General features: G+C 39.1%; 1 protein-coding gene across 2 annotated transcripts in view; it reads right to left on the reverse strand.

Annotated features, from left to right (window-relative positions):
• CTNNA2 (catenin alpha 2) overlaps nucleotides 1-22,036 on the reverse strand; it is a 468,362-nt gene that overhangs the window by 28,182 nt on the left and 418,144 nt on the right. For both annotated transcript variants that reach the window (XM_050974177.1, XM_050974178.1), the window contains exons 13-17: nucleotides 18,055-18,206; nucleotides 9,848-9,961; nucleotides 6,489-6,670; nucleotides 4,085-4,190; nucleotides 1,001-1,135 (exon numbers count right to left, since the gene is read on the reverse strand). In XM_050974177.1, the coding sequence (XP_050830134.1) occupies nucleotides 1,001-1,135; nucleotides 4,085-4,190; nucleotides 6,489-6,670; nucleotides 9,848-9,961; nucleotides 18,055-18,206 (689 nt within the window). The remainder of the gene's footprint in view (nucleotides 1-1,000; nucleotides 1,136-4,084; nucleotides 4,191-6,488; nucleotides 6,671-9,847; nucleotides 9,962-18,054; nucleotides 18,207-22,036) is intronic.

Consider the following 22,036-nt stretch of genomic DNA (forward strand, 5'->3'; position numbering starts at 1 on the left):
TTGTTCTAATAATCTTCGTACTTGATTGGGCTTAAACAATGAAAGGGTGCTTTTTTCAAAACCATAATTGGAAACAATTTGTTTTCAGCATCGTGGGTCTCACAAATCACTGCTGTTTTGAAACCACTCAGGAGAGTGGAATATGTTACAAATTTACATACGTTTGGTTGGTACTTGAGTTAGAGGATAACAAAAGTGTCATGGGGCTAAACTAGAGTCAAAGAAAAAATAAAAAAAATCACAAAGAGCAGTCATTGCTTCTTTGTGGTTCTAGCATACTCCCAGAGGCTCAAAGGCCAACGCAGGAGAAGGAAAAATAATATTTTAAAAATGTAAAAAACTCATTGCTTACAATATTACTGCTGCCTGTCTTTATTTCTGCAAAAGGTTGTATGTAAGAAGTTTGTAGTGTTCATTGAAAATAAATGAAATAACTGGGTGGTCTTAAGAGTGCATGATCACTGTGCTTGCAATAGTACTTGAAAACAGCATATGCATCAAAATTTAAAGTATTTTGCTGGCCTTCCAGAGTCCTTTACTAAACCTAGTGTGCATTGGAACCTGAGTGAATGAATCCCATTAGTCATCACCATCTTAACAATATGCACTTCATAGAGAGCTGGCTTCTGCACAGAGGAAGGAAATTACCAGTACTAACAAAAGAAAGAAGATTTATAATGAGCAAATATACAAAAGCTCCAAATAATTATAATATTCACCCTTGGCAGTGACTTTCTAGGCTATGAAATAACTTTTCTTTTGGAAGAATGAAGATTCTACAAGGTTAGTATAAACAAAGGGTAATTGGAAAATCAAATTGCTCTACACAAGTTATTGTAAGGCCTGGAATAATGGTGATAGAATTTAAAAAAAAACAAAAAAAAAAAACAAACTTGCTTATGATTCAGTGGATTTTTGTTTTGTACATTATTGCAATCAAAAACTCCCCCTTTCAAGTGCTACATGGGAAACAAATGGCTAAACACAGATCCCAGCTTACCCCTGATACAATGAGCTCTCCTCCCAGGTTCTGAACTTCTGCCTTCACTTTGCTGCAGATATTGAGCTGGTGGCAGTACAGGGCAATGCGCTGCAGGTAGGCCAGCAGGTCCTGCTTGCAGGCTGAGTCTGGGCACTGCAGACAGCACAAACACTGGTTAGATGGAGCTGAGTTCAGAGATTAGAGACAGGTGATCAGATTGTGGCAGTGTGTGTATTAGGTGGGTCTAGTCCACTTTGTCTTTACACGAGGTACTAGATAAAATGTGAAAACTCAAATTCTACCTTTCATTTAAATCAAGGTTTATGAATTGCAACCTAAAGATGCATTCTACCTTTCTGAAACATGAGAAACCTCTTTATCAGCATAATGAAAAGAATAATTTTAAATTATGCTCTGCATGAATTAATGGAATTGTACTGAACAGCCAAAAGGTCAGGTTTAACTTGAAACTCCAGACTGCCTGCTGGATATCCAAGTTAACACCCAGTATGGACCAGTTAATGTCCAGATAAACCCAGCTCTGAGTGGTTGCCCCCACTGCAATGCCAACTCCTGTCTGCCTGGCAGCTCCCCTGGCATTTGTGCAGACAGTCAGAGGATTAGATTGGGTAGAATGTGCTGGATGCTGTGAGGGTTTCACAATCAACAGAACTAGAAAGGGCCCCAGAACAATTTATTCATAGTCTCTGGGACTCTTAATAGAAACTGCATCATCCCTCACAATATCAACAGCATAACAAACAACAGCCTTGTAGTTAATATTCCAAGTCTTGCCTCAGGAGAGCAGACCTCAGTAATTCACTCTGATGAAACAGAGCTAAAAGGGCCCACTGCTAACAGCATGTCTCCAATAAATACTCTTTGGGGCTACCCAGCAAAGTCTGACTGACAATGTTCCTGCACAGCTTGGGGAACCAAGATTCCAAATATGCCTTTTTATCACCTTACAGAGTTTATGCTCAATTAAAAAAAATATATATTATCAGAGCATTTCAAGAAAAACTGATAGAATTAAATGCACATGAGTCAACAACATCACAGCTCCAAGCTTGAGATCACTGCTCTGGCCCCAGCAGGTAATGCTGGCAAGGAATGTGCTCATGGTGAAGTAGTTGGAAATATTGTATAACCCTGTCACCGACACGTTTTATAAAAAATCCTTTCCTTAGGATTTTTCCCTCCTGAGAAGCTGAGAGGCCTCAGGAACAAACTGCAAACAATGATTCTCTGCTGCTGTGGGATGCACCAGGTGGGTCTGGGATTGGTCTCATCTGGTTGTTTCTCATTAATGGCCAATCCCAGCCCAGCTGTCCAGACTGTCTCAGTCAGACACAAACCTTTGTTATTCATTCCTTTTCTATTCTTAGCCAGCCTTCTGATGAAATCCTTTCTTCTATTCTTTTAGTATAGTTTTAATATATTATATATCATAAAATAATAAATCAGCCTTCTGAACATGGAGTCAAGATTCTCTTCTCTTCCCTCATCCTGGGACCCCTGAGAACACTCTCACATAACCCCAAATGGAGTCACTTGGCTTTTTTCTTGCCCTTTAAAACTAATAACAAACAAAGCTGGAGCTTCACTGTGGCTGCTATAGAGCCTCTCTTCCTCAGCTGCCACACCTTTCAGGCATTAATCCCTAAAAGACCTCTTCTCCCTACTGATGCCAATTTAATATATAAATATTTACTCAGTTCTTGAAGTCTCTGAACTGAAAGGAATGAATTTAAAGCAATACTTCTGAAAAGCTGTCAAGGCTTTAAATATAAATACCTTGGAATGAAAAAAATCTAAGGGCTCTTTCATTGGAACAATAATTAAAAATGCAGCAGTCAACAAAAAGCTTATATTGCTTGAGGGTCCCCAGAGTTCTGTGAAATATCATTAAAGTGTAAGCATTAAAACAAATTCCTCATTCTCAAAATAATTTTACAGTTTATTATTAGGGTTACAGTCCTCAGAAATTTAAAAAAATGAGTCAAGTCAAGGCACTCTAAGCATAACAAGTCTCCTTCTGTTTCTTTCTTTAAAATATTCCACCTCTGCAAACGCTGCAGACCAGGAATTTCATCAGCTGACAGATGGATTTCTTCTTTCTTGTGTTAAAATGAACAGAAGCTACTTTTGAAGGACTGGAATGGGTTAACTACAGGAAAAATGCTTGCTGCTGCTGAAGGAGACCTGAACCCAACATTTCTGGAGCTACAGGAAAATGGGCAGCTTTGGGGTTTTTGCCACTCTGGCCCATATTCCATGGCAAGGTGTGTTGCACACTACCATATTCCTACTTGAAGAAGAAAATGTCATTCTTATTTTGAAGAGCAAGACTAGAGGCAAGGAAGTTACCTGCTCCTACTTCCAGCAGATTTTCTCTTGATGTCAACGAAATGAAAGAAACTACAGGAAATTTACAAAGGGGAAAATAGGGAAGTTTAATTTGCCTGAATCCTAAATTAGCTATGTAGGACCTGGATTTCAAATTTGGCTCTTGACTTTTAATGCAGTGCTTCCTCTTGCTCTCCAGATGAATAGGTAAATCTGAAAATATTTATACAGCAAGGCCATCTGTCCAGCTGTGACATGAATCTGGTAAAGGAAGTGAGGACACAGACCCCACAACATGCACAACACACTGAGGCAAGCCAGAAAAGAGGGAGCCAGAGAATGCTGAAGAAGTAAAGAGCCAAATCAAGGGAAAATTGCTGGAAGAAGGAGCTGAAAAGAATCCAAGCATTCCTAGGCACTGGGCAAGGGAAACAGAGCATCCAAATCCCTACTGCTTTTTGATCAGCAAAGCCATTTTGTGATGATCTCACAGCTCTTTTCCAACATGAAGGAGTCTCTTTCTAATTCTAACAGGCTCAGAAGTGAGGCTATGGAACAAGTCAGGCATTTCTGAGTTTTGGAGAAACTCATTTATGAATTCCCTGTTCTGCAAAATGCTGATGGGTCTAGGAGAACCAATGGGAAGATTAGGATCCAGACTCTCAACAGGCAATTTTTTGGTAAGACAGACTTTTCCTGCAAAAGGCAACTCATCCACAGAGGTTACATTGTGTTTAGCTCCTTTTGGGGTACCTGATCAGCTACTGCCCGTGCCAGTTTGTCCATCCTGGATCCTGCCTCTGCAATCTTCTTGGCTGCATTAATGACATCAGAGGTGTTCTTCAGGGGGCCTTTCCCTCTGTGAAACACCAGACAGTTACCCACAATCTCAATAAATCATGACAAGCAACACTTTTAGTGACCCTGTTTAATGCTCGTTTTTAAAATAGTAACACAAATGTCTTCTTAATTTATTACCATTTTGCCTTTTAAGTACTTTATAGTACAGCTTGATTAAGAAATCTTTCTGCTGTATTTCCTCTCCTTTACAAAATGCCTCACTGGCAATTTAGTCTGATGGTGCCTTCAAGCACATGAGCTGTACTCAACAGTATATGCATTTTTAAGTGCTCATTAAGCCAATGTTGTTCCTGGAATACACAACTATTACAAAATGATGTGATTCCCAAGCCAGTGCTAAATGTTCAGCCCATCCTGTCTAAGGCAAGAATGTCACATTTTAGAAAACTTTTTTTTTTTTAGAAGTTTTTTTTTGGTTGGAAAATAAAGAGAGGTGAAGCATAATCATTATGTTACACACTTGACTGTTACACTTAAAACATGTATAATTAGCTTTAGGCCTGATCTTTCACTATATTGTTATGATGCACAAAATTCTGATTTCAGTCATTAAAGCTTCCAAAATGTATTAAGACAAAAGGTCTCCACAGGCTTCCCTGAGTTTGCTTCAGACTCAAAACTTTAATTCTGCTCATACCAATATAATTGCTGCTGCTCCTGAGAAAGTCACAAGTGGAAGTGAGTTCATTTTCCATTTTTTGAATGTGGAAAATGACAGAATTATCAAAAATTTTTTTTAATTAAAGAGAAGGCATTTTTCCTAAGCACAGCACTGCATTATTTTTGGAATTTTTAAAAATCTATAATGGCAAGAATAACATGCTGAAACTTATTTCCATTTTAATCTTCCTTCCAGACTTTTGTTACCACTTTAAACGGATGAAATACAAGAATCCCACTTCTGGTGAACTTAAACTGCAGCAAAAATACTTCTTGGTGACCCCATGTGCTTCTACATTAATTACATGAGCAGCTCTGACTGTCACAAACTCCATGCATTTGAAAAATTATTCTATTCTAACACTGCTGAGGTTACAGCCAGCCAAAAGGTGTGAAAGGCCTGTTTCTGTTTTAATGGAATTTATTAAACAACTTGCTGTTGAATCTGATGCAGATAGAGGTGCACTTTGATTTTTTTTTTTAATTTACTTCAAATGTGTCAGTAGTCTTTATCTCATTCTCAAATTAGTTTTGTTCTTTTGATGCTAGAAAATACAATTATCAAACTTCCAATTTCGTGCTCAGTATATCAAAGGTTGTCCAGGAGGTTGCAGAAGCTGTGCATATTCTGGGCTGTTGCTTTAGAGCATCATTTCTTCTTTCCATGATACAATGACATTGTTTGGGCAGTTTTCACCCTATTTTTTGTGGACAGAAGGATCAGAGACACCAAGACAATACAAATACAAAAGTAACACAGAATTCTGTGAAATCCTCTCCATCCATTTCCACCCCTTGCCACTATCCCAGGTTGCTGCAAGCCCCAACAAACTGGCCTGGAACACTTCCAGGGATGGGACAACACCAAGAGATGAATAAATGGATGTCTGATTTTAATCCTGAAAAAATAAACCAGGAAGATTTTCATCCTGTTTTGTCTAATCACATTTTGATAAATACAATTTAAACTTTTGAACCCTCTTAAAAAATAAACCCTGAACAAAATTTAATTTACTATGGTGATCTGGAATTCAAAGAGCCTTGTAAACCTTTCTCCCTGGTGTGATTAACAACATGACCATAGTAAAAGACAATAATTCTGTTTACATTGTAGCATTAATGAATGGCCTCTGCAATTAGAGAAGAATAAGACATCAATAGAGAAAAGAAATGAAAGCAAGAAACCAAAATCATTACTGACAGGCTCCCACGAAGCATTAGATCAAACCAGTTTCATTTCATTTGGGATTTTATTTTTTTGGAAGGAAGTTCAATGTTTAAATGATATAAATAATTTTGCCATTATTTTTGATTGACACAATTTGTGCTGAAATGTTGAAAGTTCAGAGAGGCACATGCACTTAGATGGGTACTAAAGGAAATGTCACTGGAGCGTCTGTAAGGTCACAGACTAACTTTACAAAATGATCTGCAAATAAAAGAGACTTGCAAATAGCACAAAAACTTCATGTGATTAATCCCACTTGGACAAACACCCAGGGCAGTGTATATGATGAGCACTCCTTGGCTTTGCATCCCCCAAACCACAGCAAGCCATCTCAAAAGGGTACAGATCCAGCAGAAAGGGGAAGACGTGGCCCATCTGAGCTGCTCAGCTGGGTCAGTTTGTCCTTACCTGGTGAAATCTGTCATTTCCATCATGATCATGCACATCTGCTTGGCCAGCACAATGATGTCATTGCCACTGTCATCCCACTTGGCCACCTCTGCATCCAGCTTGCTCTTTTCTTGGTGGAATATCTCCACCTGCTCAGCAATCTTTGCCTTCTCCTCCTGGGGCAGCTGGGCCATGATAGCCTGGAGAAAGAGCAGGAGTTGGGCATGAAAAAAGGGAAGCTACAAACTGGACCCTTCCAGTGGTCCCAACAGTCTGAGTTTCTTTTTATGGGAGTTGAAGATGCAAAATCCTGCAGGCATTTGATTTCTGTCAGCACAAGTAAAAGCACATTCACAGCATGTTTGTGCCTCTTCTTGCACTTTCAAGATGATAAAATTTATATTTATAATGTCATGATTATTCACCAGTTGACAAAAGAGGATTAAATCCCAATTTTGAGGAAGAATAAAACAAGTGACATTGATAGGAAAAGTCAGACTGAACTGCTGTGTCTCCCCTAGCCTCATCCTCTGTCAGAAATAGAGGATTTCAGATCAACACCACACTAAAATAAGCTATGACACACAAGAAAATACATTTGAAGTGAATTGTAACAAGTGTATGTTTTAATGATATTTAGTGTTCCCATTTTCTCTGGGAAGAGATGCCAAAAGGAACTGGACAGGTTGGTACTGATCTGCCTCAGCAGGAACACAGCACAAAGTTCCTGCTCCCCTCCAAAACCACCCTAAAAATGATAATAATTACTTTTGAAGATCAAATGGACACTTTGAATAATGATTTCCAAGTTCAGCTATTATTTGGCTCTAGGGGTTCTGAGGACCACATTATGCCTTTAATGGGGTGTGACACATATTTAAGTGTCATTACATTTTTTCCTTGTTTATGTCACTTTCAATCAGCTAAAGTCTTTTTCTACATATTCTTAAAATGCTCTTGGCTTTTAAAAATTCGTAATTGACCTTTTCCCAAACTGAAATTAAAAAGGGTTATAAACAGTAGATCAGAAAATGAGAAATTTGCAAGTTAATCAAATTCAAATTCAAGACGAGTTTTAATTAGGCCTTATCAATGTAACTCAGCAGTTTCAAATGTTAGCATAATGGTCTTTGCACAGAAAAATGCAGTGTAAGTCGAGCTAATAAATAAATATATAAAATGCACATAAAACAACAGAAGTGAGGAATTAACTGAAATTAGGAGAATATGATAGGAGTAGTGAAATTTGGGAAGTTTGTCTGTAAGACTTGCCTGTGGGTTCTCCAAGTGGCTGCTTCACCTGAACACTCTTTAACTTGGTAAATAGTGCTTTAATCATTCTGTTCCAGCTGCTGATGAGCTTTCAAAGCAGCCATATCCTACAGCAAATGCAGCCTGTAAATTCCACTGTTATTTCTACTGGAGACCAACACAAGTCTTTCTGCTAAAACACTACCAGCCTTATGGAGTAAGCATATGAAACAAATCCATTATAGGGCATGAATAAAAGTATTTTGCATCCTTTTCACAGAAAAGGTTCAGACAAGATTTTATTCTGCTCAGCACTCCTGACTGGGGACTGGGCAGCTTCTGCTCAGCATTGTTTCCCTTTTAGGATTTTGTGATTTATTGTTTCCTGTGCCACATTGCAATCCATGTTACTCAGGAACTCTCTTTATGATATATTATGTTCATTCAGTGTGTAGCTGATCAAAGCAGAAGGATTTAAGTGAGCAGTAATAATAACCACAATAAATGTAGTAGAATTTAAGACTCCTAAACCCCCAGGTGAACTCGATTCTTAGTGAGAAAAATTACTGCAGTCTTTACTTGGGTTTCAGGTCAAGAAAGGGTGACATGCTACCCAGTCCTAAATGTAACCAAAAAGATAAGAAAGGCTGTGACATCTGAAAAAATCATCTGTACTGTGTCACACTTCTGTTACACCTGAGATTTGCTTTAGTAGTCAATACTTTGAATATCTCAAACAGGAGTTTATGCCCTTTAAAATATAAAAATCACAAAAGATAGCCAGCTACATCCAGAACAGTTCTGTCACCAGTCTCACAGTAAGAAATCCAGGTGTTTTTTGCCTTAGGGATGTCATAATAAAGCTCCAGTTTTTCTAATACATGGTATGGTTCATTTACCATCTATGTTCAATATTCAGGGAAATCATTTAAAGACAGAAAGAAATCTCTGCCTTTTTCACTGGATCCATGCCTTGCAGTTCTCCCACAGCTCTGAGTAAGCTCCTTGCAGATCTTTGTTACTCCCCTGGTTCTTTGCAGGCTGGGAAACCTTTGTGTCAAGCCCCAACCTACAGCAGCTGAAATCTCCTCTGTCCTGGTCCTCTGACCTTTCACAGCATCTTTGCCTGCTGGTTTTTAGGTTCTCAGCCCTACAAATCCTCTTCCAGACTCCAAGGTAAGAAATCCCCGTTCCAGTTACCAGCTTTTGCTGCTGCTTGAATTTGTGGGGAAGATGATTCTTATTTAGTCCCTAGCTTCACTTCTACCACATCAGAACAAATCAGGCTTGTGTGAAACAGCCATGAAAATCATTCAGATAATTTCCAGTTTCCTGCTGGCTGTCTCCTGGAAAATGTTAAAAGGCTTTTCTTTAAAAAAAACCCTTTCTTTCCAGTCAAATATACTTTCATGACTCATAAAATTATATTCTATTTTTTTTAATAATCTGAGCTGAGAAGACTATTCAGTAAAAAGTAAACATTCATCAGAGGGTGGCATAATCCTGAGTGTTAACAGGAATATTCCTGAGTGTTAACAGACTTCACTTCCCCAGCACCTGTGACCCCTGGAGCACTCATCAGCTTAATTTGCAATCTCCATGCACAAGCTGAGGTCGCAAATCACAGTGACTGGAGTTTATCATGATGTAATTACCCTGGTAAAATTACATTGACTCAGTAGCAAATGTCTTCAATTACAATTAAATTACAGGGACTACTCAGTAGCTTAAACAGATCTTCTTGACAGGTTTGCACACTGGGAAACATGACTAATATAAGATTTCTCTGGATACAGCACATGGTGAGCTGATGGGATTTTTTTTTCTTTTTTTTAAATTTGCTGACGACTCCCACAGTTTCAGCACATTCCAAACCTGCAAAGCCTCCTCTTACAGCACTAGCTGGAGCAAGCAGCTGATACTAGGCACCCCAAAAGCCTCAAGGCCATTCAATAAATGCTACTCAAATAGGTTTGACATGACAAAAACCTTCAACAGCTCTGTCAGCCTGGTCCCATCCTTTCTCAAACGACCCTGAGGAAATCTCCTTTGCTTTCTGAGGCAGAGGTTTTATTGGTCACTACTGGACTCTGACTTACATGGAGGCACGTGGGGTTGGTACTCACCCTTGCACTCTGGCCAGCAATGAGCTGGTCATCCTCAGTCTGGACGCTCGTTCGGCTGCGCACGTCGTAATCCTCCTGCTCGAAGTCTGAGTCGTCCTCGAGCTCCTCAGGGGTCTGCAGAGAGACACAAAAGCCACAGAGAGGAGATGTCAAGCTCAAAAAGGCCACAGACCAAGTCCTCTGCACAGTGAGCTCTTGTTTCATTGACTACCAGCCCAGGAAATGCTGTTCTGTTCTCCTCTGAAATGAATTTGTCTGCCCCAGCAGTCAGGAACTGAAATTGAATTGTCTTAAAAATTAAATTGTTTCAATCCTAGTTTTCTTTACAAATGGCATTTGTCATTACCTTGCCACAACTTTTCTTGCTGCAATTTCTCTTAACTCTGTTAACATGATGAATGCAGTTCCAGGAACAAATATCCTTTGGAAAAACTAACAACTGGAATGCAGTATTTTAAAATAATGTTATTTCATATATAAATGGACGCTAACACTATTATGGTACTGGAAACTACATGTAATCTTCAAAAGAGAAAGTAAATACCTGGGGAAAAGCAACTTACATCCTGGAAGAAAAACTTATCAAAGCAAATTAGAGATTTCCCAGTGAAAGGAATTGTAAATTATGTGAAGTAGTTTTGAAACAAACATGAAATTTATAATCTGTGTAATCTTGTTAGTTCACACGGTCCTTTTCATATACAGAGCTTTGGAATTTGACTCATCCCGCTGCTGAGACAATGATGTCCCCACTGCTGATGCTACAAATGATGGGAGGGTTTCTTGGAAGATTGATTAAATCAAGTTATGTATTTTCAGGCTTTAGATTGTTTAAAATGTTGCAAGGAGAGAGAAAAAAAAAATTTGATGGATCTGTTCATTTGGGGTTTTTCACCTTCTAGCAAAAAGTTCTGAGAAAAAAAGTCTTTATTTATATACAGAGAGAAAAAAAACAGTATTCTTAAAATCAGTATTTAGTATGATATTTAATACAGATGGTGCAAAAAAGTGGACTCATTAGAAAGAAGATTATATTCCATTTTATGGTTGAATAGCACCTGGTACAACAGCCTGAGTAAGTTCTGTGGGTACCAATCATGACAAAGGTAAAGGGAAAAGAAAACCACAGTAACTGCAGAGAAATCCTCCCCTTCCTGGACACCCATCACCCCCAGTGAGAGCCTGGAAGGCCAAAGCAGTACAGAAGAAATGATCCAGGCTGGCATTTGGTGCTTGGAGGCAACGTCAAGTTTCCTAGCAGAGGTGCTAATCACTGCCAGTTGTCATTACAGCTCTGTCTGGGGGCTGCTCACTCACCAGGAACGGCTCCAAACCCTCGAACGCAACGCACAGGAATCTTCTGGGGATATTTCTGGCTTCCAACACCAAGTGCACAGCCCTGTTTGTAGCTGCACAGTGAAGTGCACAGGATGGGGAGGGTAAAACACAGCCATCTTGGAGAGCATGAATTAAATATGGGCTTTGGTGCTGAGCTGGGGGAAGTAACCAAGTGTGACAGTGTGGTAATGAAACTCAGCCTGCACCTCTGAAGAGAGGCAGGCACAGAGAGTGTGTCCAACAGGACAGGCAGGAGAGGAAGTTCAGATGAAAAATGAATTTACCTTCTCTCCACTGCCACAGGTGAAATAGAAGGATTGGTACCCATCCAATGGTCTTGTTTTCCAATCACCTTTAATCTCTTTGTTTCCTCTGCTCAGCTGCCCGAGGGCAGGATGAGACCTTAAAATCTGTCATAAACAAGCAAGGTACAAAGAGAATCCTACAACTCCCTGAGCAAAGAGTGTTTTCTGTCACAGGGCTCAGCTTTTCATCTACCCAGGCTTTGCTGTTTAGAACAAGGACAGGGTGGAGAGCTTCAATAAACCAGCTGGCTCTTCCCCATCCTCCAAGTCCACTCAACAAACCAGTCCCACTGGTCACTGTAAAACCAGTATCCTTTCACCCCAAATATAGTCCTCTTCTGTCTCCACTTTTATAAATAACATTATAAAACATAATGTGCAGTCCTTTCCAAGGCTTTCATAGTCAAATTTGAAGTAAAGATGTAATATTCAAAATATTACATCTCAACATGGTAACCAGTAAGGACAAGAGGCTGCCTCTTTAAAAGAAAAAATATTCTGAAAATTCTAGAAGAAATATCCAGAATAAAATGTATTGCTGTTACTGACATTCATGATCTTGAAATCTATGGCCTTTAAAAGACTGAAATTTAATGGGTATAAGTGTTGAACTTGGAGAAAATGTAGTGCAAACCAAAAGGGCAAGTAATGCAACTGTTAGCAATGTACTACAAGCACAAGACATCTTCCTATTTCCCCACTGTGCAAGTGAGATCTAATCCAAAGTGATCTTTCAGATTCACTCTTTTCATGTTTTCAAGTGTGGTGAATTTTCCACTCTCATTTCCTTCCCCAAACAGCTGCATTTTGCATTAGGGTGAAGAAGTGGGGTTAACTTTTAACTGTTTGCTGCCATTTCAAGCATTTTCAAGCTTTTCACCACTGCACCAATGCTTTGTCTCAGCTGATCCCCTGGAGATGCAGCCCATATAAAATAGGGTCTCCCTTTTAGACACAAAGGTACAAAAAAATCATATTGAATTTGACTTACAGGACTACTCTTAGCAAGGCCTTCTAAATGCACCAGAATGACTTTAATTTTTGTGCACAACTAACAGGACCTTGATATTTAAAACCTTGTTTCCAAGACAACAGAGTCTGAGACTTCATTTCTCTGAGCTGGAAGACAGAAAGATTGATTCTGTCTTGCAGACACCTGGATTTATGGTTACACAAAGGTGGGAATCACAGATCTGAGGCTGGAGACAGCTTCCAAACAGAGCTGACAGCCACCAGTGGCAGAGGAAGCTCAAGTAATATTCAAAACTCATGAATTTTATGCACTGATTGATTTCAGCAGAAAAATGGACCATTTTTATAATTTTTAATCTGTTTTGTAGCACAAGCCATAAGAGTTCCCCAGACCTTTTTTCAGATACTGTATCTCTACTACACAGAACATTCATCTAACTCAGAGGAAGCTTTCCAGTGAAGAAGAATCTTTCACAATCCCAGATAAATCACACAATAAATATTTGCTTTCCTCTTTTGAGATGCATGTTTTATTTCTAATATGAATCTGGTGACTTTCAAATTCCAGGCATTGAAATATATATATATATTTTTTAATATCTCTCTGGCTGTTTGATTGAAGAGCTTGCTGTGAACAAAATATCTTCCATCTATGTCATTTTTATAATCTTTTGTGACTGCAGTATGAAAATGTGAATTATACAAGTATAAGTAATAGAATGGCATATATATGCAGATTTAGAAATGCTATTTGTTTCACATTTCACCAACTCCAATGTGCTTGATGAAGACAGAAACTCCACTTTGCAATGCACTAAAAAATTGTAAGATGCAATGAGAAGAGTTTCAGCACTGTGAACACCAAGTCAAGCTAACCTTGTAATGAGAGCAAAGACTGAAGAGATTAAAAGATACTCCCCTGTTTTTTACCATGACAATTCCCTCTAATTCTAGAACACAAGGAGGAAAAAACCCCAGACTTTACAAGGTGCTTTACAATCCACCTCCAAGCTATTCTGTACTTTTGTTTTGGTACCACTGCAGCCTGAGGGACTCAGCTGCAAGCAGCACCTGAGAGCCTCAATCAGAGACCCTCTCTCCCTGCAGGTCTTCAGTTGTTTGGTGATTTACAGTAAAATATAACACTTCAAATTCAATCTGAGGAGCAGCAGGCACTCAGTGGAAACACTGGACCCCATGACACCCTTTGGAGATAGGATCATCAAAAGATGATGGGATTCTGCACCAAATCTGGCTTTACAGAGGACACAAAATGTTGCAGCACTTTGGATTTTGCCCCCACCCCAGTGGCTGCCCCAAAGGTGACTAAACCTGACAAATCTGGCAGAGGAGAAGAGCATTAATACACCCAAACAGCTGGGGCTGAGGAGCCCACAGTCATTTCTGCTGAGGTCTTCTCCCAAGGAGAAGAAAAATCCCTTAATGACAGAATAGAAATGGAGTTAACAATAGGATGAAATATCCTGAATTGGAAGGAGCTCACAAGGACCATCAAAGTCCAGCTCCTGGTCCTGCACAGGACATCCCTAAGAGTCACAACTTGTTCCTGTGAGCATTATCCAAATGCTTCCTGAATTCTGCCAGGCTTGGTGTGAGAGACTGAAATGGTTAATGGCTAAAACATTCTTAAAAAAGGACTTGGCCATTATGGCAAAATTGTATGAAGAAGCTGTGAGCACTGAAGCACACATGCCTGCTAAGGGGAACTGGGCTATGAGTTAAACCACCTGATGTTTTCTGCTTAATCTGTCTGTCACTCTTTTTCTCTCTCTCTATCTCACACTACTGTTAAATACAATCCATATTATCAGTTTCAGCATATGGTCACATTTGCACCTTAACACAAGCAGAGGCATCTCTCTAACAACTTTAATAACCAGATCTTAACATTTGGTGCTGTGACCACTGCCCTGGGGACCCTACTCCAGTGCCCAATCATCCTCTGGGGGAAGAATCCAAACCTGAAATCCAACCTAAACCTCCCCTGACACAGCTCCAGCCATTCCCTCGTGTCCTAAGATGCTCCCAGAGAGCATCTCCAGGCATCCCCCCAAAGAATCAAGTTTACAGATGTTTAAAGTCTGCTCTGTAACATGACCTAAAACATGGCAAGAGGGAACACCTGGACATTGCTCCAACAGTGCACTCCTGATCCAGACAAATGTAACACTCAGTTGATGCAGATGCCTCTCAATAAGAGGTTGCTAATGACAAAGGCCAGGTTTAAAACCAGTAAATAACAGTAAATTGCCCTTGGAGATTCAGAAGAATGAGAAAAGTTGCCATAGTGAGTCCTTCTGAGTGTGGAGAGGGTTTCTGGCCAGTAACTGAGGGAATTTCATAAGCAGCTATGAAAACACAAAGTGCAATTGCATCCCTACACAGTAATAGGAAAGGGGTTGGAATGAAGTTATTATTTTCTATTTTATTTCTAGGTCTATAATTGTACTCTTAAATTAATTTCTACTACTTCTTAACTTGTGGAAGAGATCTTTTTCTTCTGTGTAGATAATAATAATAGTCCTCAATGAAAAAAAAAAATTCTCCTTTCTCCTCCAGAGGGACAATAAATTCTCCCCTTTTGAGGGGAAAAAGAGAAGAACAGAGACTATTCACCCTTTCTTTCAGCTTACTAAAAGTAATAATAGCAACCAAAATTAATTTAAAAAGTGGCTTTATTTACTTTCTGGAATGAGGGGATTCAGATAAATTCAATCTTTCACGGCTTGCACATGAACAATCACTGCCTGAAAATAATTGTGTCAGATGCTCTAAAAAGTTTGCAATATTGGATTTTTTTTTCTTTTTTGCAATTCTGAAAAAGTTTTACCACCTGAATTAAAGAGTGCATAATATTTGACAGATTATTAGATGAAAATATTCTGAAGGCTTTTATAGCCTCACCCTTTAATTATACATCCCATTTCAGTGTGAGATGTTCAGATGGAAATGTTAAAGATTATCTCAAAGTGAAACTAATTTTGTTTTCTGCAGCAAATAAGGTTCTGATTCAGCAAACTCTGGTCTGTGTAAGCTTATATATGTGGAGTTTTCCAGTTAACTCACATGGATAATGAGTCCATTTATGTGCTTTAGTTCTCTGCCTGGGTAAGGAGTATTACATTGAGCTCCATAAATAGGTTAATTGTCTGAAGGCAAAAATAAATCTTCCTAATCTGGGCAAACAGAATTCATTAACTCCTATCATACAACAGGTGGAAAGCTGTAGTGATATAATGACAAAAGTAACTTGGGGTTTTCCTAAAGAGACTGAGAAGCCTGAATGCTGATCAGCTCTCCAGGCACACAGAACAGTCAGGCAGTGACAAAGAAAGGGATCAGGCCTTCAAATTGCAAAATTTAAGCTTTAAACATCTCACCAGGATGGACATCTCATGGCAAACTCTTGGGGATAACTCTGAGGTGTAGGGGGGTGCTGGAAGATGGAACTCTGTGTAGGGGATGGGAAAGCCTGGGTTTGTAGGAGATCCCACCTGATGATTGAGTCTGTGCCACAATCACAGTTTGAAATTACTGGAAAAGAATAAAGTGTGCTGAGCAGTTGTTCTTGTCACAAGAAAATTTGGAAACTGGTGTTACTGACCAAGGAACTGGAAAATCAAAGGGAAAACAGAGAACCTTCACTATGCAGATCTTTCATTTCCCAGAATCACAGAATTCTGGAATGGTTTGGGTTGGGAGGGACCTTGAAGCCCATCCAGTCCCACCCCTGCCATGGGCAGGGACACCTTCCAGGTTGCTCCAAGTCCTGTCCACTGGACACTTCCAGGGATCCAGGGACAGCCACAGCTTCTCTGGGCACCCTGTGCCAGGGCCTCACCACCCCCACAGGGAAGTAATTCAAGTGAAGATTTCCCTCCCATTCCCTTTCCCTTCCCTAACACTGCACACCCAGAGAACAGGATGGCTTTGTCCCCATCACAAGCCAGGAGTATAATTCAGACCACCTGGGATGAGCACTGGGTATGAGAATGGAATTTATGTTTGGCAGTTATAAAATTAAGCCTGTCAAAAGCTTTTTCTGTAAATGTTAATACCGAGTGGCAGATGACTGAAATGGAGCTATTTTGGAGTGTTCCAACTGCCTGAAGTCTTCCATCAGTGCCATAACACACTCACAACCACAAGTGCACACTACCTGTTTGCTCAAAGGGATCAGTTGATGTTTCAGCCCTGCTATTTGCCTAAAAAAGTTTCCTCTGTGGTTTTCTGCACAGCTTTACTTGTACATGGCCTTCCTTAGGGCAGATTCAAGGTAATTTGGGTTTCAAGTAACAGTTTCAGTTGCTGAAGAGATGTCCAAACCAGGTTTGGTTTGCTGTTTTTCTTTTTAAAATCTTTGTCTGCTGACTAAAGTGAAAAGCAACACACACCTACTATCACAATAATGATGGTGTTCTGTGGTGTCTTTTATTTGTTTATTTATTTTATTAAAAGATGTCTAAAAAAATTGGATCAACTGGTTAGTCAACTTTTTTTTACCTCGGTAAACATTCAAAACCATCCCTGCAGCAGCTCACTGGAGCAGCAAGATAATTTATTCATTTAGATTTTAACCAGACCTACCTCACATCCCAGGCAGCACACATACATTGGGAAAAAAACCCTAAATAAACAAAAAATCTACACAAACTTTGAAGAGCTTGGCAAACTAATGCTATTACTATGGAAACAGTAATGGAGTTTGTATCTATTGGCAGTTGTGATCAAATCTTCTAGCTGATTAACACACTAATTGTGATTCATCCACTAAATAACCTCATCTCTTTATTTACTAATTCTTTGGTTGTTGTAGATACTTCTGTTTCATGCTGTCAAGCTTTTCTGCCTTATTACAACACAGGAGCTTTTGCATTCCTCTTACCCATGAGACCTCCCTGGAAAGCCCAGCTCTGGGTGTCAGCTGTCTGTCTCTGCTCACACACACTCAGGATGGTTCTTTGCATGCTGGACCTCAAAAGATGAGTCTGGACTCCAGGGTTTTTCGGTCTTCCGAATTGTTTATTATATCTTATCTACAAAGTTCCTTCTCTGCCCAACCTGGATCTGACCAGCAGGGCAGCCAAAGGCACTCTGACCACCCATGGGGCGGTCGCAACTTTTATAGTAAAAACTACATTTATCATATTTACCTTTCATTCCCAATACCTATCACCCTCGTCACCAAGTGCACCTTCACCACAGACCAATCCACAAGTGCAACATCACCACAGAAGATGGATGACAAGAAGAAGGAAGAGTCTTGTGACACGCCCTGATTCTTCCATCTTGTCTCCATAACCCCCCTGTACCAAAACCCCAAAATCTGTGGTTTACCCTATAATTGTGTCTTCCCTTCACCATTCACACCCGAGTGATTCTCACAGGTTCCATCTCCTCACACACAGGTGGCACATCCCTAGATGGATCAAAATCCATCCACCATGTGCTTCTGGCAACATTCCAAGACTCCCAAGGCCCTCCCCCAAAGGGTTCTCTGGGTAGCTCTGGACATCAGGAGTGATGTGCTGAGTTCCCACCCAACTTTCACTGCCCAGGTTCTTCACGTACCCTGATCATCAGGACAGCTTTCCTGATGTCCCGGACTCCGTCGTAGACCAGGCGCGAGGCGTCGATGAACTCGTTCTCCTCGAAGGGCTGGGGCACGTTGGCACTCAGGGCTTCGATGGCCACCTCCACTTGCTCAGCAAAACGTGGCATCACTGGGTTGAACACAAGGAGAGGCAGCAGGGTTAGATTTGTGTTCTCTCCTGAGCATTTCTCTGCTGCTCTGGAGAATGGGTAGTTTCCAGGAGGCACAGCACACGCTGTCCCAGAAATTCCCAGGCACAGGGAGGCTCAGGGATGGGTTTGTGCCCACCCTGCATGTGGACAGCTCTGGCACTTTGTCTGACAGCATAGAAATAACCATCCCTACATTCTCTCATCCAGTTGTGCAACAAAGAATAGAAAACTTCCTTCAAAAACTGTGATTTACTAACTTTTAAAAGGCTGCAAGATACCTGAACCGGCAGTAAAGTTCATTTAAGAGCTTTACAACCTGTGAAGAACACAGCAAATATTTGTACCAAGTGATCAAAGCAAACTGTAGCCATTATGCCTGCTAATTTACATAACTTACATCTAGCTCATACTAAATATTAATGATTTTATAAAGGACAAAATGCAAAAACAAGGATATACTTTTGTGAAGACACCAAAATGAATCCTCTGTTTCTTCACTATCACCATGTTTATAACACAAGACATAGCCATAGATATTGGCTAAAAATATTATAAACAGTGGTATGAACTTATTTATTATACTATCCAAAGCTATTATTTATTTTTCTAAATGGTTTCAGAACATTACTTGAAGAAGCAAGAGACTTTTCTTCAAATTTCATAGAGGATTCCTTTGAAGGTATAATCACTTTCTGCATGTTGTGTTTGCAGGAAAATAACTCTTCCCCAAATCAGACTAACAACTGATTCCCCAAATCCCCTCAAACAGCTGAAACCCAAATCCTACAAACATGAACATCAGGTCCCACTGATTATACTGCACAAGTACATTCCTTGCTTCCTCCTCTTCATCACTTTAACATTAATATTGGAGGACTGTGCTCATGGAGGACAAACATAATCAATGTTCCATTAGAAACCTAGATAAAAAGATGCAGTTGGATTAATTCTTAAGAATTTAAGGAACTAGGGTCAAGTTGAAGATTGTAGATAGCCATCTTTTCATCATGTTCACATCACTTTTATTCTAGCATTTAGGCATCCAGATCATGTATCGCTGACTTTACTCTTTTGGCAATATAATTAAAAGAACAGGAAATGAGGATTCCCACAACAGTTATTTCCTTTTTGTTGTTGTTAAAATATTACTTTTTTTGCCCATCTTTTCCCTCAACCCTCTTTTTAATACACTTTTTGGTAACCTGAACCCAGCTGATGAATACCAAGGGGACTTTCCAGTGTTTTTTCATCAGGAGCAGTGAAGTTCTTTCCCAGGAACTTCTACTGTGATAGGAAACCACATTTTCTTCTTGACTAAACGTTATTAAATTCATTTTATAGTATCTGCCTTAAAGTAAAATCACAACCCCCCATGCTTTAAGAATAGTTTACATTTTGAAGAAGTGGCAGCAACCATGAGCTCAAACTTCCTGTCTGTGGCATTTAAATATTACACATTGGATGCAAATGAGGAAATCTTCAAAGGCATATAGGGATTCAAATCTAGCTCATACATCACTATATTTATGTGTATAATATATCTATATATGTTCACAAAGACAGATGAAAGAACAGATTTGTATTTCCCATGCAGATAATGTTCAGTAACTTCCTGGGATACACTGGAGAAACAGGAAAAAGTGACAGCAACAATAGACTTTAAAAAAGTAAACATTAACAAAACATTGCCAGGCAGAGGGGAAACATTTTAATTAGGATTTAAGAGAGATGAAAGTTTGGAAAGCATATTGAATAAATGCATATATCAAATTACCTTAATTAAGAGAACACTTGAAATTGTAGTAGGAGACTAATATGATTGCATAAGGAAGTCTCAAGCCTGAATATCAAAAAGCAATCATTAAAAATACAATTTAAACAAGTAAACTTAACGAATAAAAGAGTAAATATTCTGAGCTGTTGGGATAAAACAAGTAACACTAGAGATGCAATAATGAAAACAATAAAAACAAAAGGAGGTAAAGAACCCTAATATTTAGGGTTAAATTTAATTTACCCTAACATTTCAGTTTATAATTTCTTAACTAGCTGAGGTGTTCAGGTTTTTGATATAATTAAAAGTAGGTGCAACTGGCCTGAATTAGGATTGGGCAGTTTGAAGAACATCTGCATAAGCATAAGGAAATTTATCTTTTACATATGTGTTCAAGTTAACAGGGTATAGTAAAATTTACCCTGCAGTTCTTAAGAAAAAAATCAAAGCAATTTCTGAACCATTTGTGGAGAATTCAAGAAAAAAATTAATGATGAAAATTCCAGGGATTTGGGAAAAAAAAAATTAAAAAAAGCATTGGTCTATTTTAGATAAAGGTATATAATCCTAATATAAAGGTTCTTGTAAAGGTAGAGAAAAAAAGAAGGAAGATTTAAACAATATTCAACTGAGTTTCAGTATCCAGAAATAAAATTAAACTTGACATGGAGCAATTAACATTTAATTATCTGTAACTGATCAACAGATGCTGGACAGGCAACAGATTTGTGGCAATAAGTTGCACCAAGCTTTTAGAATATCCCCCTTGACAGGGCAGTGATGGGGGGAGGCAGATATGACACAGCTGGATTTGTCATGGCCACATGTGACATTCCTAGAGCAAAACAAGGGAAATTTAAATGAAATGGATGGAAGGTGGAAAGTTCCACTTTATTCATATTCCTGAACACGAGGTATTCTTTCCTGACCACATTTATTACCTCCACTGGGTGTGCAAGCTTCTCTGATCTGTTCTGATTTTGCAGACCTGGCTCTAATTTAGTCCCTAATTTAAAATATGACACATAAACATTATCTGCTGTTTGAAAATGGGAATAGATATGGAACTGCTTTATGATTGCTTGCTTGCCAATTGTATTTTTACATCAGGCTCACTTTTGATTGGGCAAGCAAGGAAAAAACACCTTTAGTAGGGGGCTATTATTGCTTCTCTAAGCATATGGTGTCATTTAATGCAGGAAGTTTTTGAAAATTGAGAAATGTATTATTCTTCAGTTAAGGTTATTGAGCTCCATAAAAAAAAGAAAAAACCAACAAAACCTCCAGTCTTTCTTTTCTATTATTTACCACACAAAGAAGGATATTCCTGTGCCAAAGGTGAAAGAACCACAAGTACAATTCAGGCAAAGGCATGCAATTTGAATCTGGAGTTAAAACTTGCAAATGTATCAGACAGAGAATGATTCATTTATTATGCACAGAGAAATTGGCTATAAATTTTAGACTCAGAAGGAAATCAATACTTCTGGGGAAAAATTAAACATTGGTTTCTTAGTCTGAGCTGTGGCCTTGGAAAGAGTCACACATATGCTCAGACTGAAAAATGTGGTCCAGTAAAGCCCCTCAGCCCAACTGCATGAATTAATTAGGCACCTGCATAAATGTTGACAGAATCAGGTCCCAGGTTAATAGCAACACTTCTAATCCACTGACTTTGTCATTCCAACAAAAGAAAGATTTGAAAGCCTTTCTGTGGATGAGTTTCCAATGGCACTGAAAGCAAGACCAATGCCAACAAAATCTAGGTGGAATGGCTGCTGGAGGAAAAACTGGAATCAGAAAAGTTAAAATTACTTCCATTTTAGCAATTGATTAATTCTTTTGAATTATACTTTTTTTCTTTTTGGCTGATGCATCATAGAAATCCAGCATATCACCATGTGTGAATTCATGCCTTGATCAAACTTTATTTTTTTGTGAACCCCTCTGTTCCACAAAGAAAATATTTTCTCTAAAGCTCTTGTTTTTCTCCCACCCACCCATATCTCCTACATATTAAAGTTATCAAGTTAT

This window comes from Serinus canaria, chromosome 4, assembly GCF_022539315.1.
Source record: "Serinus canaria isolate serCan28SL12 chromosome 4, serCan2020, whole genome shotgun sequence".
Taxonomy (NCBI): domain Eukaryota; kingdom Metazoa; phylum Chordata; class Aves; order Passeriformes; family Fringillidae; genus Serinus; species Serinus canaria.